The sequence below is a fragment of the Aedes aegypti genome, chromosome 2, assembly GCF_002204515.2.
Source record: "Aedes aegypti strain LVP_AGWG chromosome 2, AaegL5.0 Primary Assembly, whole genome shotgun sequence".
Taxonomy (NCBI): Eukaryota; Metazoa; Arthropoda; class Insecta; order Diptera; family Culicidae; genus Aedes; species Aedes aegypti.
The window spans coordinates 81,730,917-81,746,152 of NC_035108.1; the positions used below are offsets into that span (position 1 = coordinate 81,730,917).

At 39.6% G+C, this 15,236-nt stretch overlaps 1 protein-coding gene across 1 annotated transcript in view; it reads right to left on the reverse strand.

The window, feature by feature from the left end:
* Positions 1-10,681: 10,681 nt before the first annotated feature.
* The window catches only part of LOC5574896, a 37,284-nt gene continuing 32,729 nt past the window's right edge, over positions 10,682-15,236 (reverse strand). Inside the window, exons 2-4 of the mRNA XM_001655351.2 lie at positions 12,005-12,191; positions 11,744-11,915; positions 10,682-11,681 (exon numbers count right to left, since the gene is read on the reverse strand). Coding sequence (XP_001655401.2) covers positions 10,808-11,681; positions 11,744-11,915; positions 12,005-12,191 — 1,233 coding nt within the window. The 3' untranslated portion in view covers positions 10,682-10,807. The remainder of the gene's footprint in view (positions 11,682-11,743; positions 11,916-12,004; positions 12,192-15,236) is intronic.

A 15,236-nucleotide genomic window follows, 5' to 3' on the forward strand; every position in this document is an offset into this window, starting at 1 on the left:
AGACACAAGTGAACAAACGGGACGAAAGCTCAAGATTCTCCGAACCGATAATGGGGTACAATATGTCAACTCGTCGTTGAAGAAATCCATGCAGCAGGATGGAGTGGTTCATCAAACAACATGCCCTTACACTCCGGAACAGAACGGCACAGTGGAGTGTATGAACCGTACGCTGGTCGAAAAACGAGATCCATGTTAAACGACGCTAGGCTGCCGAAGAAGATTTGGGCGGAGGGCGTATCTACTGCGGCGTACTTGGTGAACAGGAGTTACACTCGAGCGTTGGAAGCCAAAACCCCAGAAGAAGCCTGGTCGCAGAAAAAGCCAAATCTGAAGCACTTACGAGTTTTTGGATCCCGATTTATGGTTCATTCTCCAAAGCAAAAACGGAAGAAATTCGACCCGAAGTCCGTAGAAGGCATCTTTGTAGGATACGGTGAAGGTTCAAAAGATTTTCGTGTCTATCTCCCATCAACAAATGAAGTGACCGTTAGTCGAGACATAGTGTTCATCAACGAAGAGCGGCCGTCAATGACGTCATCAACAGAAGGACCAGATCAACCAGTCGAATGCATGGAGTTGCATTCCTGGCTGGACGTTGAGGAGAATTTTGAAACTGAAGTTCAAGAAACCAAAAACGTAGTAGTTTCTGGTCGGAACCTCAACGTGACGTCCGAGAGTGAGCTTTCCGTCGCGCTCCCACCGCAACATGAAAGATCCGCTGAAGAGCAGCATGGATTGAAGCGCAGCGGTCGAGAGCGCCAACCCACAGGCAAGTATTCAGATTTTGTGTACTTTAGTTCGGTTACTGTTCCCGACGATTTTACAGAACTCAGCCCGTTGAATGCAGATCTGGAGCGAGCTGGTTCAACTGATGATCCTGCGAATTATGCGGAGGTTGTACAGGGACCAGATCGAGATCGGTGGATGAAGGCCATACGAGAAGAGTTGGACGCTCTAAATGAAAACGATACCTGGGAACTGACGGACTTACCGAAGGGCAAGAAGGCGATTCGTAATAAGTGGGTGTTTAAAACGAAGTACGGCCCCAACGGAGAAGTGGATCGATTCCAGGCACGGCTGCTCATCAAAGGCTGCTCCCAACGTTATGGTGTCGATTATGACGAGGTCTATGCTCCTGTGGTGCGTTATTCGACGATCAGATATCTCATGGCAGTCGCAGTGGAACACAATCTGGAGATAGAACAAATAAACGCTGTGAGTGCTTTTCTCCAAGGAAATTGACAGGCGAGACGATTTACATGGAACAACCAGACGGTTTTGCCGAAGATCCTACCAAAGTTTGTCGACTGAAGAGAGCCCTCTATGGCGTGAAGCAATCAAGTTGCGTTTGGAATCTTCAGCTGGACAAGGCATTGAAGGAATTTGGATTGGAGCAATCGGCAATAGATCCCTGTTTGTATTTCAAGATAGAAGGTCGGCGGATGAATTTTGTAACTATTTACGTGGACGATTTTCTCCTGTTTGTAAATGATCAAGCACTGAAGAAGAAACTGAACGAATTTTTGAATTACCATTTCAAGATGAAGGATTTAGGAGAAGCGAAGCTGTGTCTCGGACTCCGGATAACGCGAGATCGTTCCAATGGAAGGCTTTACCTAGATCAGCGGCAGTATCTGGAAGACATCCTGGACCGGTTCAACATGGTGAACTGTAATTCGGTTTCGACTCCTGCGGACCCTTCAGCGAAGCTAGACAAGACGATGTGCCCAACCAAACCGGAAGAAATTGAACAGATGCGGACGGTTCCATACAAGGAAGCGGTAGGCTGCTTGATGTACTCTGCGTGCGTAACAAGGCTGAATATAGCGTTTGCCGTGAACATGGTCAGCAAGTTCAGTAACAACCCTGGACGTCGTCATTGGGAAGCGGTAAAACGTATATTGCGATATCTAAAAGGCATGCTGAACCACCGTTTACAATTTTCAAAAAGCAACAATCCTACTCTAACGACATATTCCAATTCGGATTGGGGAGGAGATGCAGATGAGCGAAAATCTACAACGGGGTACGTTCTTACCAAGATGGGAGGAGCGGTATCCTGGAACTCCAAGCGGCAGGACGTTGTGGCTTTATCAACGTGTGGAGCCGAATATATTGCGCTATCAAGAACAGCCCAAGAAGCTCTCTGGTGGCAGCAATTAATCTAGCAATTCGACGAACAGCAAGTGATCCCGATCATGTGCGATAACCAGTCGGCGATCTGCGTGGCCAAAAATCAAGGTTTCAATCCGAGGACGAAACACATTGATATTCGTTACCATTTTGTACGGGAGACGCTCAACCGAGGAAATGTTATCCTGTACTACGTTTCCACGAAGCAGCAACCGGCAGACGGATTTACAAAACCTCTAACCAAGCAGAATCATGAACATTTCAAGAAAATGCTTGGAATCGTAGGTTAAGGGGGAGTTTTGAGATGTGAGTAAATTGTAGTAACCTACGACCGGCTCATTATAGCCATACCTACCCTAGCAACGATTGTTTAGTTGTACAAACAAGCAAATAAATTTTCATTCGTTCTTCAGACTACAGCCTAACCACACGTATTTTATTAACACTCTCTCAAGAAAAATATGTGGGAAACATATTTAAAGAACTTCTGGTAGAACTTTCAGTAAAGTATCTCAGTATTAGATATGACAGAATCAATGATTTTTTGGAGGAATGTTGAGGGAAAACTGAACTTTTGAAAGAATAACTAGCATTTTTTTGGTAAACCCGGGAACATATTCCGGAATCAACTTGCTGATAAAACGATTGTGCACCAGGAGGTATTCACTTTGAAAGTATGAACAAGGCCAACAATATTAGTTGGGGCCCAGATAGCCGTAGCCTATTCAGCATGACCATGCTGAGGGTCATGGGTTCGAATCCCGCTGGTCGAGGATCTTTTCGTAAAGGAAAATTTCTCGATTCCCAGGCATAGAGTATCTTCGTACACATGCAAAAATGGTCAATCGGTAAAGAAAGCTCTCAGTTAATAACTGTGGAAGCAAAGACAAATTAAAGACTTCCATGTCCCTTGCAGATACCCAAAATTTTATGGCTCATAAGGTAATCTAGAATGCCGTGAAAAGTGTACTGCGATCTGTCAAACTTGGGTACCTTTTGTACTACCGAGGGACCAAATGCAGTACTAGAAGTGGTACCCAATCTGAGTCCGAGTGTGACGGACCTGGTGGAAGTGCTCATAAGAACACTAATCTGAGAAGCAGGCTTTGTCCCAGTTGGGACGTAACGCCAGAAAGAAGAAAGAAGAAGAAGAATTTTCATGAGATTTGCAAAAGTTCTGAAGCCACCCTTCTATATTCCTTGAGAAATTTGACTATATTAAAACTTTGAATTGAATATCCAAAAGTTTTTTGAACAATTTTGCTGCAAATCCGTTAGAAATAAATCAAATATATTGTGAAATATTAGGTATTCTTGAAAAATATAGCCTTAAATTTGTTCATGCAAAAATACTTGAAACATTAAATCAAAATCAAAGAGAGAATTTATTTAAGTCATTCATCTGATGAAATCTTGCCCATGCCGAAATTCCTTGAATTTTGAACCTTATTTTTCGACAAAAATTCCCGCTATGTATTGTCTGAGAAATTCCTTCAGTAATGTTGAAATTAATGTATAGATTTCTTTAGTGAATTCTTTTATTATAAATAAGCGAAATCATCATCAACGGACACCTTGAGCAGCGTATCCCAAAAATATAGAAAAATCAGAACGCACTATATGCTGCTTTATGCTGAAACAGCGTTATTTGGATTATTCAGAAAAACACGCATTTTGGGAATCAAATTTCCTGGATATTGACGCTGTTTTTACCACGGTATTTTTTGCAACGGAGATGTCCATTATCGCAAACAACAAGAAGCTAGTAACCAGTTACAGTAACCAATCGATCGACAGCCGGATGGTTAAGCTTTCAGTTGTCGCACGATTCACCGAAATCAGATCAGCCACGCTGATGCTGTGTAAGACAAGCGAGGTTTTCTCACTATTGTACAACTATAAACATAAAATAACGTAACTATTGAAGAGTTTTTCTTTTGTTAATAATTGAGAGTCATGTACATTAATTCAGAAGATTTTGCTTCATGTTAAATTGTTTTTATTGTCAACAAATATTATGGGAGGGTTGGATGATTCTGGAGGGGGCCATGCCCCCCTTCTCCCCCTGTTTCTACGCCAATGTAGATAGGTGTCCGAATCTTTATTCGTACTGCGGTATGTGCGAGTATTGGTGATGTTTGTGTAACATCAAACTGTAACTGGGAAATCACCCATCACGCAGGCAACCACTTAGGAAGGGAACACACGTCTTCCTTTGTAATCCACTCCACTATGACTGATTGATCGGTGAGCAACGATCGGGCCGAAACGACACAACACACTGTTGTCATCTTGCCCCACACATCCCCCTTCCTCTCCGGAGGAAAAAATAGACTATGGAATAACGTATTTTGAATAAGAGAAACAAAAAAAAATAACCTCGGTACCTACTACCTCACCGATGTGTACCGAATAGGTACCCTATTTCAAATGAATCAAACTCTCAGGCGTACTCCGCAAAAATAATTTCCGAGGAGTACGGCAGTTCTCCATCAAGCAAAAAACAGAATGCGTATACCTACCTCTTTGAGCAGTACAGTCCACATTCACCTTGCTTCCAGCAACCGTATGTTACTCTCAAAGAATCAATACCGATAATTCACGTTTCATCCTACGGAAATCAACAAGCCTTCTGATAGCAGCACGACAAAGCAATGATTCTCTACTCTGTGAACTATAGCGTAAAACATTCCCTTTTACAAAGCTCAAGTTCCGGACTATCATAGAGACTTCCTATGACCTGCCTAGTTGAGATCTGGAAAAGGGTCATAAAACATCCTGAAAACATCGTTAGCAAAGTCATATCGAATACCAATTCCTGCAACGTAACACCGATCTCCCTTTGGTAAAACCCCGGATCGGCAGTCAGAGCTTCGATGAAGAAGTGCCCATGAACACACAACAAAATTGACAACTCCAGTAAAAAAATCTTTGAGCTGCGACATGGAATCTATAGTCAAAAACTAATCATCGAACCATGATGGAATCACATCCAATAGCCACATCCACTTCCGACTAAGTCACTCGAAAGTAAGGTGGACTCGTAAACTCGAATACCTCTTCAATAAAATGTAGCATTCCTGCACAAAGCCTGATGAGAATGGTTTCTATCGCAACAGAGTCTCTGTATACCGGTGGAACCGTGCACTCACTCATGACGCAATCCATACTTCGAAGATTCATCACTTCTCAACGACTTTAGCTAATAAACATAACTGCCGGAAATCAATGTGCAGCAAGATTTAATTCTGAACTACGAAGTTGTTGATGTTTTCATCGATTCTGTGTGAATTTCTTACGGTTTTTTTTTTTGCAAGTTTGAGAGCCTAGTGGAATCTAATTTTACTCTGTACGCGCAAATGCCAAACAATCATTGAATGCCTCGTTCCAGCCGAGATGCTAGAATAAGAACTCAAAAGAACTTGAGAAAAAGAAAAATTTAAAGGCATTCATACGGTTAACACTTCTTAACGCAACACAACTCAACAATGGTATATGACCAAGATCTTAGGTGGCCAAAAATGACGAAACAAACCATCAAAATGCACAACATCACAACTACAATATCAACAGAAACCCTCATATGCGGCCTCTTTTACTTTGTCTCTGTTCTTGCAGTAAAACGAAAAGCATGTCCAAACGCATGTCATGATAGGCGATTCCTATAACGCATGTCAATATTACTTAACACACAAAATAGCTTTCCAAGATCTCCAGTTCTGTATTCCACAACCAAGCACAAGCCATGAGCCGCTCATTGCGTTGAGAGAGTGAAAGGGAGAGGTAAATTTTTGTGCAGAGCCCCATAACTAATGCAGTTTTGCCACCAGATTTCATGGCTGTCATCTGTCCTCAAAACTCAATCCTTCAAAAATTCAGATATAACCTTCCACAATGCAAAATGCATCACGCAGCTACCAATCCATGGTGGCGGTTTTCACTGCACGCACTCCGATCTCAGTATTAATCAATTTACAAGCGGTTCTCCAAACTCGCTTTTATTCAAAGGTCCTCATAATGCGCTATTACTCTATTTACTCATTTCTTCGGTCCTCTCAATTCCCTAAAAAATCTTTTCAAAAGCGGTCCTCCCAACTCGCTTTACAATATAAGTGAAAGCTGGCGATCCTAAAAACTCGCACTTACCTTTGTTTCTGATGTCAGCAATTCTCCCAACTCGCTATTCAAAGGTGGCGGTCCTCACAACGCGCTCTTACCCTATTTACTGATTTGTGCGGTCCTCTCAACTTTCTACAAATCTCTTCAATAGCGGTCCTTCCAACTCGCTCTACAATATGTGTGTAAAAGGTGGCGGTCCTCACAACGCGCACTTACCCTCTTTTTAGATCTCAGCGGTCCTCTCAACTCGCTATTAATCAATTTTCAAGCGGTCCTCCCAACTCGCTATTAGTTAAAGGTGGCGGTCTTCACAACGCGAACTTACTCTATTGTCCGATCTCAGCGGTCCTCTCAACTTGCTATTAAGCAACTTTCAAGCGGTCCTCCCAACTCGCTACTAGTCGAAGGTGGCGGTCCTCACAACGCGAACTTACTCTATTTTCTAATCTAAGCGGTATTTTTGACTCGCTATTAATCAAATTACAAGCGGTCCTCTCAACTCGCTATTATTCCAAGGTGGCAATCCTCACAACGCGCTCTTACCCTATTTACTGTTTTTTGCAGTCCTCTTATTGGGGATTTTGCCCACACACCTAAGAAAATATTGTCCAACTAAAATATTCTCACACCATGTTTGCCACACTGTTGGATTGTGCATTGAATGCAAGATGCGTGATTCTGCTAAATTGCTATAGAGGTCTACAAGCAAAATGCCACGAACACAAATGCACGATCAATCTTACACAAATCGATTTCCTTAGAATGTAAACGTATCGATGTTTGTTCGACGTCATTCGAGCTTTCGGTCAACGTCAATTCAACAGAGATATGAGTGCTCAGCAAACATTCTGTTTATATTTACTTTCTCACAGCAAACAAAACAATATTGTGACAGTTCTCACAGCAAACGAAGAAAATTTTGTCAACATTGAATTACTACGCAGGCAATTGGAATGGTCTATTTAAACTGACGTGTGAATATATATTGCCCCACGTTGAAAATTTGCACGACAATCTATTCGTCAACAAAACGAACAATAACTTGCTGCACATCTCTTCGCAAGCGGCCCTTTCAACTCGCATTTCAATATAAATGAGAGGTGGCGGTCCTAACTACGCTCGCTTACCCTATTTTGCTATATCATCTCGCTTTTTGTTTTTTCGCAAGCTGCAGCGGCTTACTCAACTTGCTCCAACATGATTGAATATAGGAAAATATAATGCGCCACCGTCATAACGTTTCGCCAAGAGAAATACAGTTAACTCTCTCTCACTCGATATTCTGTATCTCGATATCGAGTTAGAGAACCATAGTAAAAGTTGGTATTCATGGCTACCTCGATGGTCCCTTGGATCGCAGTTACACTGGTTTTGTGTTCTGTAACTCGATACCTCCCTAACTCGATGGTCCCTTCAATATCGAGTAAGGGAGAGATGACTGTATCACTGAAAATGTTTATATACGTCCAAAATTCAATTTTTCAACCCAAAAGTTAGGTCATAATCAATCGATTATTGCTCTGATTCCCATTGGCATAATGAATTTAAACCATTATTCTTGCGATACTTGTGATTTTGCAACAAATTTAACCACTAACAAAGAATTCGGATGTTTATAACCTATGTTACCAAACATCAATTTTCCAATTTTCTCCCACTAATCGTTCAAGAGCATCGACCAGATCTGTTCATTTTCGAACGAAAAAATTTTAACATGTTTTTCAGTGCTTTCTGACCGTCTACAAAACAACTATTCCGAGAAAATGTGTAAATTGTGTGCTCCTCCGTATGCTGCACACGGTGCGTTTTAAACCCAAACCCCTTTTGTGACGGTTTTTCTACTGGCCACCAGATGTCGGAGTGATCGTTTAGCTTTGAAAATATTTGCCTATACCTACCAGCCATCTTGGTTTACTTCATCTCGCTCGCACTTTATTTTTTTTTTTTTTTCTTTATTAACGAGAATTTTAACTTAAAAGCTAGTTCTTCTCTTCTCGCACTTTATTCATTGCACTACGCAATGGGTGATTTCCGCTATTTTGGTTGAAAAAGGAAAAAGGTAGCAAAACCTGTCACGCTCGCCAATGTGTAACATCAAACTGTAACTGGGAAATCACCCATCACGCAGACAACCACTTCGGAAGGGAACACACGTTTTCCTTTGTAATCCACTCCACTATGACTGATTGATCGGTGAGCAACGATTGGGCCGAGACGACACAAACACACTATTGTCATCCTGCCCACACAATGTTGAAGAAGAATTTTCCGTCGAATCAATTGTCAATTTGGTATTCGGTTTGATTATCGGGTGATCTCCAGGTGGCCTTACGGATATCGGGAGAAGAAGGTGCTTCGGGCTACCACAACACAAGAGGCTGCCATGTTGACGCATCGATGGCCGTTGCATGACCCTCACGCAAAACCGAGCGCGACAGCGTTCGTCTAGGAAAGAGTGCTTTGATAAACGAGTTTCATTCGAGGTGGTAGGTACAGTGTATCCTTGTTAAACGTATGGCAACATAGTAGTGAATAGGGTAGTGAAATACGAAAGCACATCATTAGAGGAAGTCGTAGGGGAATTCGGGGTAAAACCGACACCCTAAGCTTATTGTTAAAATTTGTGTACTTTCGCTTGTTAAACGAACCTAAAATTGTTGTAGAATCACATATTGGTTATAAATCTATCAATCCTTGTGATCGCTGGATGATATATTAAGCTTATATAGTGATTTAAATCAAATTGAAATTCCATCATTTTTAGGTGAGACAATTTAGAGTGCGGGTAAGATCGACACCCTGTTGGGGTAAAACCGACACTTCCATTTTGAGTAGAAATTATACGTTGTGAACATCACCATCACAATGCATATTTAAAAGAATGCTTTAAACGTCACTTTCGACATTTATGACCCCTTACTCCAAAGGATTAATCACATTTTACGTAAATTATTGAGAAGAGGCCAAAGATCCACTAAATATATGTGAAAATTTCCAATGGCCCATGCTAAGGTTACAAAGTTGGGGTGAATACACATGGATATTATTAATTTGTGTTTATGGAATGCTTACGAAGATGAAGTTGTAGCGAATGATTGGTTTTGAAAATAAATACTGTTTTATTTTAACAAAACAGAAAAGTGTTATTAGTTTTAGATGATAAAAACTGTCGAACCTTATAGTTTGTAAATAAACAATAAGATTAATTTATGTGAAAATATTTCAAATTCTATTAATTCTTCAATTTAAAATGAGAAAAATTTCTTCAAGCTTCATCAAATTAGTTGAAACATGATAATATGATAACATAGAAATATTTTTTTTAATACTTAATGATAGCTTGTGGCAAGTCATATAGTGTCATATTTTACATGTTAACAAATTCGCCATCCATGAACTTCACTGTAATTCGAAAATAAAGACTCACATAAACTACAGAGATAGTCTTCCAATTAGAAAGATTCCCTGACGATAGATTATGAAGCAAAGAAAGGTGTCGATTTTACCCCAAATGAAAGTGTCGATCTTACCCCGAGTGTACATTTATTTTTCAATAGCGTTTTCAGCTGTCGAAAAACCAAAAAATAATTTCTCCTTCATGTTGTATCAATGTAATAATAGTAAATGATGATGTAGACGCAGAACAAAAAATGACATTATAAAAATTTTACATGCGAAATAGTTAAAGAATAACAGCGAAATATTGCAACTGCTGTTGCTTCTATGTTATCCAATATGGTTTTGTTATTTATTTTGGCAGTTTATTGGTAGCGTCGGTTGTAATCTCATTCGAAACACAACATTTCACCAGTTAAGATAGAGCGTGGTGGAAATTGCATGAAAATCTGCTCAAAACATGAAAAATCAAAGGGTGTCGAGCTTACCCACAGTGTCGGTTTTACCCTGATTTCCCCTATCTCCCATGGGCTCCGAAAGGAATTATATGGCCGAAAACAGTTCATCTCCGCACCAAATGTTCCGTGCACAAAACGCTAATAAGACCGCTGGTTCTCTATGGACATGAAGCATGAACCATACTCGAAGATAAACTGCCAGCACTTGGACTGTTCGAACGAAGAGTGCTTATTTAGGATAACCTTTGACGGTGAACAGGAAAATGGCTTGTGGCGGTGGAGTATGAATCATGAATCAGAAACTGATGAAAGCCGGAAGGGTATACTGGGCAGGGCATGTTGCAAAACTCCCAGTCAACAATCCTTAAAATTTTCAATTCGCGACGAATCTATTTGGAGCAAGAAAACGTGAAGCGTAGTGAGCGAGGTGGCTTCCTCATGAACAACAAGATTTGGAAAACATGAGTGAAATTGAGCTTGGATAGACACAGCCTTGGACCGAGTATCTCGTTACCGAGGTTTTACTAAAATAATTTATGGAATACCTAGTAAATAAAACATAATACATAATATTTCCTGTAAGTACTATCAATTTTCGCCTTTATTTCGATCATTCCACGCTTCAATAAATAATAAATAAATTAATACGCATCAATAAATAATCTTATCCACAAACGTCGCCATCAACCCACATCGCTTCAAGCAGGCACTTTGTTGCCTCCAACGTCCACCTCGTTCAGCACTGTTTTTGGTGTGACGGTCGTCGTCGTCAGCCCATAGATCATCTCTCGTTTTCGGCTTTCCAAAAACTCCTCCAACCAATCATCGGCGTCGGTATCGTCCCTGGTCTTCAGACCGTGCTTCCTTCGCTTGGTGGTCCCAATGATCCGTCGACGCTTCGTGGTCGGAATTCTATGGTTCTGAAGGTAGTTTGAAGCGCCCAGTCCGGTCAACCCGGAGAAGCCCACTCCAGGAAGAGATTGTTGCTGTTGTGATTGCAGAAACAGTTGTGGAGACTGTTGAATCTGTTGTTGTTGCTGCTGCTGTTGACCAAAGCGATTTCCGTTGAACCAGTTGGCAAATGGGTTGTTTTGCTGGAACTGAGTCTGAGCATTGCTAACAAAGTTCCCCAGAGGGTTGTTTTGCGTGAACTGCTGTATACCATTCTGAATGTTGGTTGCAAACGTGTTCAGTGGATTTTGTTGAGGAATTATGTTCGGAAAGGTAGAGTGCAGATTGTTGTAGATATTGGATGGTATCAAATTGGAAGGGAACTGGTTGAAAAAATTGGAGAAAATGTTTCCGTTCATTGGAGCATCGTATGGAAGTGGACCTGTAGGATTGATCGGATAGTCTTGTAAGGGGAAGGGCGTTGTCGGAGGAATTCCATTAGGATATTGAATTAGCCCTTGGTTTGGGTTGAATTGTTGGTTTTTTATGTGGCTAAGGATCGCCGCACTGTATTGAGGATTAATGTAGTCTGGGTTGAGCGCTGGATTGTAAGTAATTGGTGATCGGCCAGGGAAGGAAGCGACTGTTTGTCCATCCGCTCGTCTTATTTCGGTGGTTGCACTGAGAATAAGATTAATATTGTTGATCAATTTGAAAAATGAAATGTTTTTCAAAAAAGTTACCGATAGCCTAATAAATCAGCCAAGAATCGTGTGATTATCACACTACCATCTGGTTGCATGTACCCATACGAGCCACGAACAGTTCCATTCTGGAGCTTCTCCTCGTCCCTGAATTGAACATTTCCCGTTTGTGGATCCTCTATTTCATACCCAAAGGCGTAGGTTCCGGGACCTGGATTTGGTAGAAGAATTAAAAGTTTCATTTTCGTGTCTAACGCGCCATGAAGGCATGAAGGTGCCATCATGAGGTGAGCATATTACCGTATGGGTTGGGAATGTTGTATGAGGGGTATTCGATACTTTGAAGGCGCTGCTCCACGGAGTTGGGGAACTCGCGTACAAGTCGTGCCGTGCGATGTTTTACCGGTGGATGCTGCGTGACGGCGTCGAGGCTGCTGCTGTCATTGCGGCTTGCATACGCGCAGGCGAAGAGCAGCGTGAATACAATCTGTGAAATGTTGAATGTAATGTACTAAATATATTTCTAATTTTGATGTTAATCACAAAACAACACCAATTCTAAGCAAGAATCCTAAGGAGGATATATCTACATTGTAATACAATAATCAAGTAATCCAAATTAAAATCCGTTATAAGACGAAATGCACATTCGAATTCTAGTCTAATAATGATAAAAACGATCCATTATTTATTGCGTTTTGAGAAAATCTAAATATTTGAGCGATAACTAAATTTGATAAACTATCGCCCTAATCCTTTAGTAACCAATATTCCAACACATAAAAGTGAATCATGGGTGTTAACAATTTATTATGACTGTATGGTGACGATATTGTTTAAACAGACTTTTTTAGAACTATATATTCAAAGGATAATCTCGTCGAACAATTTCTGCGAAGTTGTGTCAGCTATATACTCATTGGCGTAGGAACAGGGGGGGGCAGGGGGGCCACGCCCCTTCAGAACCATCCAGGCCCCTCTAGAATCTTGGATGCTGATATATACAAGTTAAAAAAAAAAAACAACTATTATGGTAGGTACATGATTCTAACGTTAAGTAAAATCGTCTGAATCAATTTACATGACTCTTATTATTGACAAATAACTCTTCAGTAGTAACGTTCTTTCATTTTGCATTAAATGCTATGTTTCAACATTTCCGTTGCTGTTTACTGTTTTACGAAATTGCGTTATTATTCGAAATTCGGTTCCCAAAATTCGTATTATCTGAATAAAGCAAATAATGCTTTTCCCAATGTTTTAACACAAAATGGCATATTGATATTATAATTTACTATGTCCTGCCTGAGTAGTCCTAATCAGAATTCACTAAATAAATTCAAACATCAACCACAACTCGCTTAATGTCCGATATTGATTGAAAAGATAGGCAAAATTACTAAAGGAATTTCTTAGACAGTAGTTAGCGGGAATTTTCGGTTAAAAATGAAAGCACAACAAATCTTTTCAAGGAATTTCAACTTGATTAAGTTTGCTTCATATGGATGACAAAAAATAACCTGGTGTAAAAAGTCCAACAAATTCGACCATATTTTTCAATCCAGCAATGATTTTTTTCTTAGATTTTGCTTCATTCTCTAAAGTAATTTCGCATTAAAGAACTTATACTCTAAACAACATTTTTTGAAGAACACTTAGGGTAAATTATGTATTTTGGACAAACTAAGGATTGATTAACCGCATTAGATACTAAAATTTTATTACGTTTCGTTACTTATATGCTTAATGTCTTATTGTACTTTGAGTTTCTTAAGCTTAGCTTAGCTTCCAGAATAGCGTTTTTAAGCGGCCTGTCTGTTATACATTTTGGACACCAAATATACATTTTGAACCCCTCATGCAAATATAATGTGGACAGGGGCGTTTTCTCAATATCCATACAATTGTTTCTTAAAAAGACGGTCATATCATAAATCTATCTATTTTGGACATCACCTAATTTATACCTTATATACTCATGTTAAGATTTTAGATGAACTTAGCTTCAATTTTAGACATATTTTATCATATTGCCACTTTTAAACTTTTTATGAATGCCAATTCTAAGCGCTATTATTGCATTTAATGTATTGTCGCGCCGCCACCAAACCGGATCGCGCCAGCGAGACTCGCGCCGCGCCTCAACCCGCCGCATTTTGAAATAAGTTTTTAAGTGTGGCGCTGCATTCTTACAATTTTTATGAACACAGCGCACTATTTACGTATTAGCTGCGACGCTCGTGGCCCGAGAAAACAACAATTTTAAATAAGTGTTGGTCTTGATTTCTATCGGATGCATAATATGTTCTTGAAATGTACATCCTCTTGCATTCCACACTGGTTCAGAGCCCGAAAAACATGCGTTTTTTAGTTTTCGATGTCTAAACGTGATTTAAGAAGGACGGTGTGTTCTGAAGAGTTGGAGGATATTGCCTATGCTTTTTTTTGATATAAAAATAATTCTGATCTATCCACCTAGCAGTGCAGTGTGAAAATATTTTTTTCAATATTTGCTCAAATCGAGTAGCAGTTTTCAGCAAAGTTGTAGATAATGATAATTGAAAGTTTTTCTTCCAAGACACCAATTTTGTACAAACGTTTGTTCACGAATTTCAGAGCATTTTGTATAAAATACTCCTAAAACCAGATTTTTTTAAATACCTTTTTACATAACGATTTTAGCAAAAATGTTTATTCTAGAAAGTTGTCAACAATCAAAAAATAATTCTTTCTCTCGAAGACACCAACTTTCTATCTCATCTTATTTCCGAGTTATTATCAATTTTATTTAAAAAATAGTCACTTTTTGACTCAAAATATCATGGAAAGCGGCAAACCAAACAACTTCCATCTGAAAGATTTTCTTTTAGGCTAACGATCAGGCTTTGTTTCGTTTTGTTCCGTCGTATTCCAATGCTCATCAGGAACTACTGTTTATGGACCCATTTATAGCAATTTAAATAAATAAATAATATAAAATGAAAACATGCCCCATTTGATCAGCTGTCATTCTCCTCCTCGCCCACACTCATACACAGTAACATGTTATAAAAATGTTGTTCTATGATGAGCGATATACTTGTGTTGGTTAAATGACCAAACAAGTAAAATGAGAACTGAAACAATCGTCCATTGAAATAATGTTATGATATAAGTGAAAATTATCATGATTTTATTACTTTGGCAGATTCAATTTGTGAGGGCAGTTGTTTAAAGAGCAAAATAGAGATGTTCAATTAACTTTCAAGTACAACTACTTGCGTTAAAATCTTTGTTCTGTGAAGTTATTTGTAAAAATGCTTTAAATGGGCCCATAAACAGTAGTTCCTAGTGAGCATTGGAACATGACGGAACAAAATGAAACAATGTCTGACCGTTAGCCTAAAAGAATATCTTCCAGATGGAAGTTGTTTGGTTTGCCGCTTTTTGCCGCTTTCCATGACGTTTTGAGTCAAAAAGTGACTATTTTTTAACTAAAATTGATAATAACTCGTAAATAAGATGAAATAGAAAGTTGGTGTCTTCGAGAGAA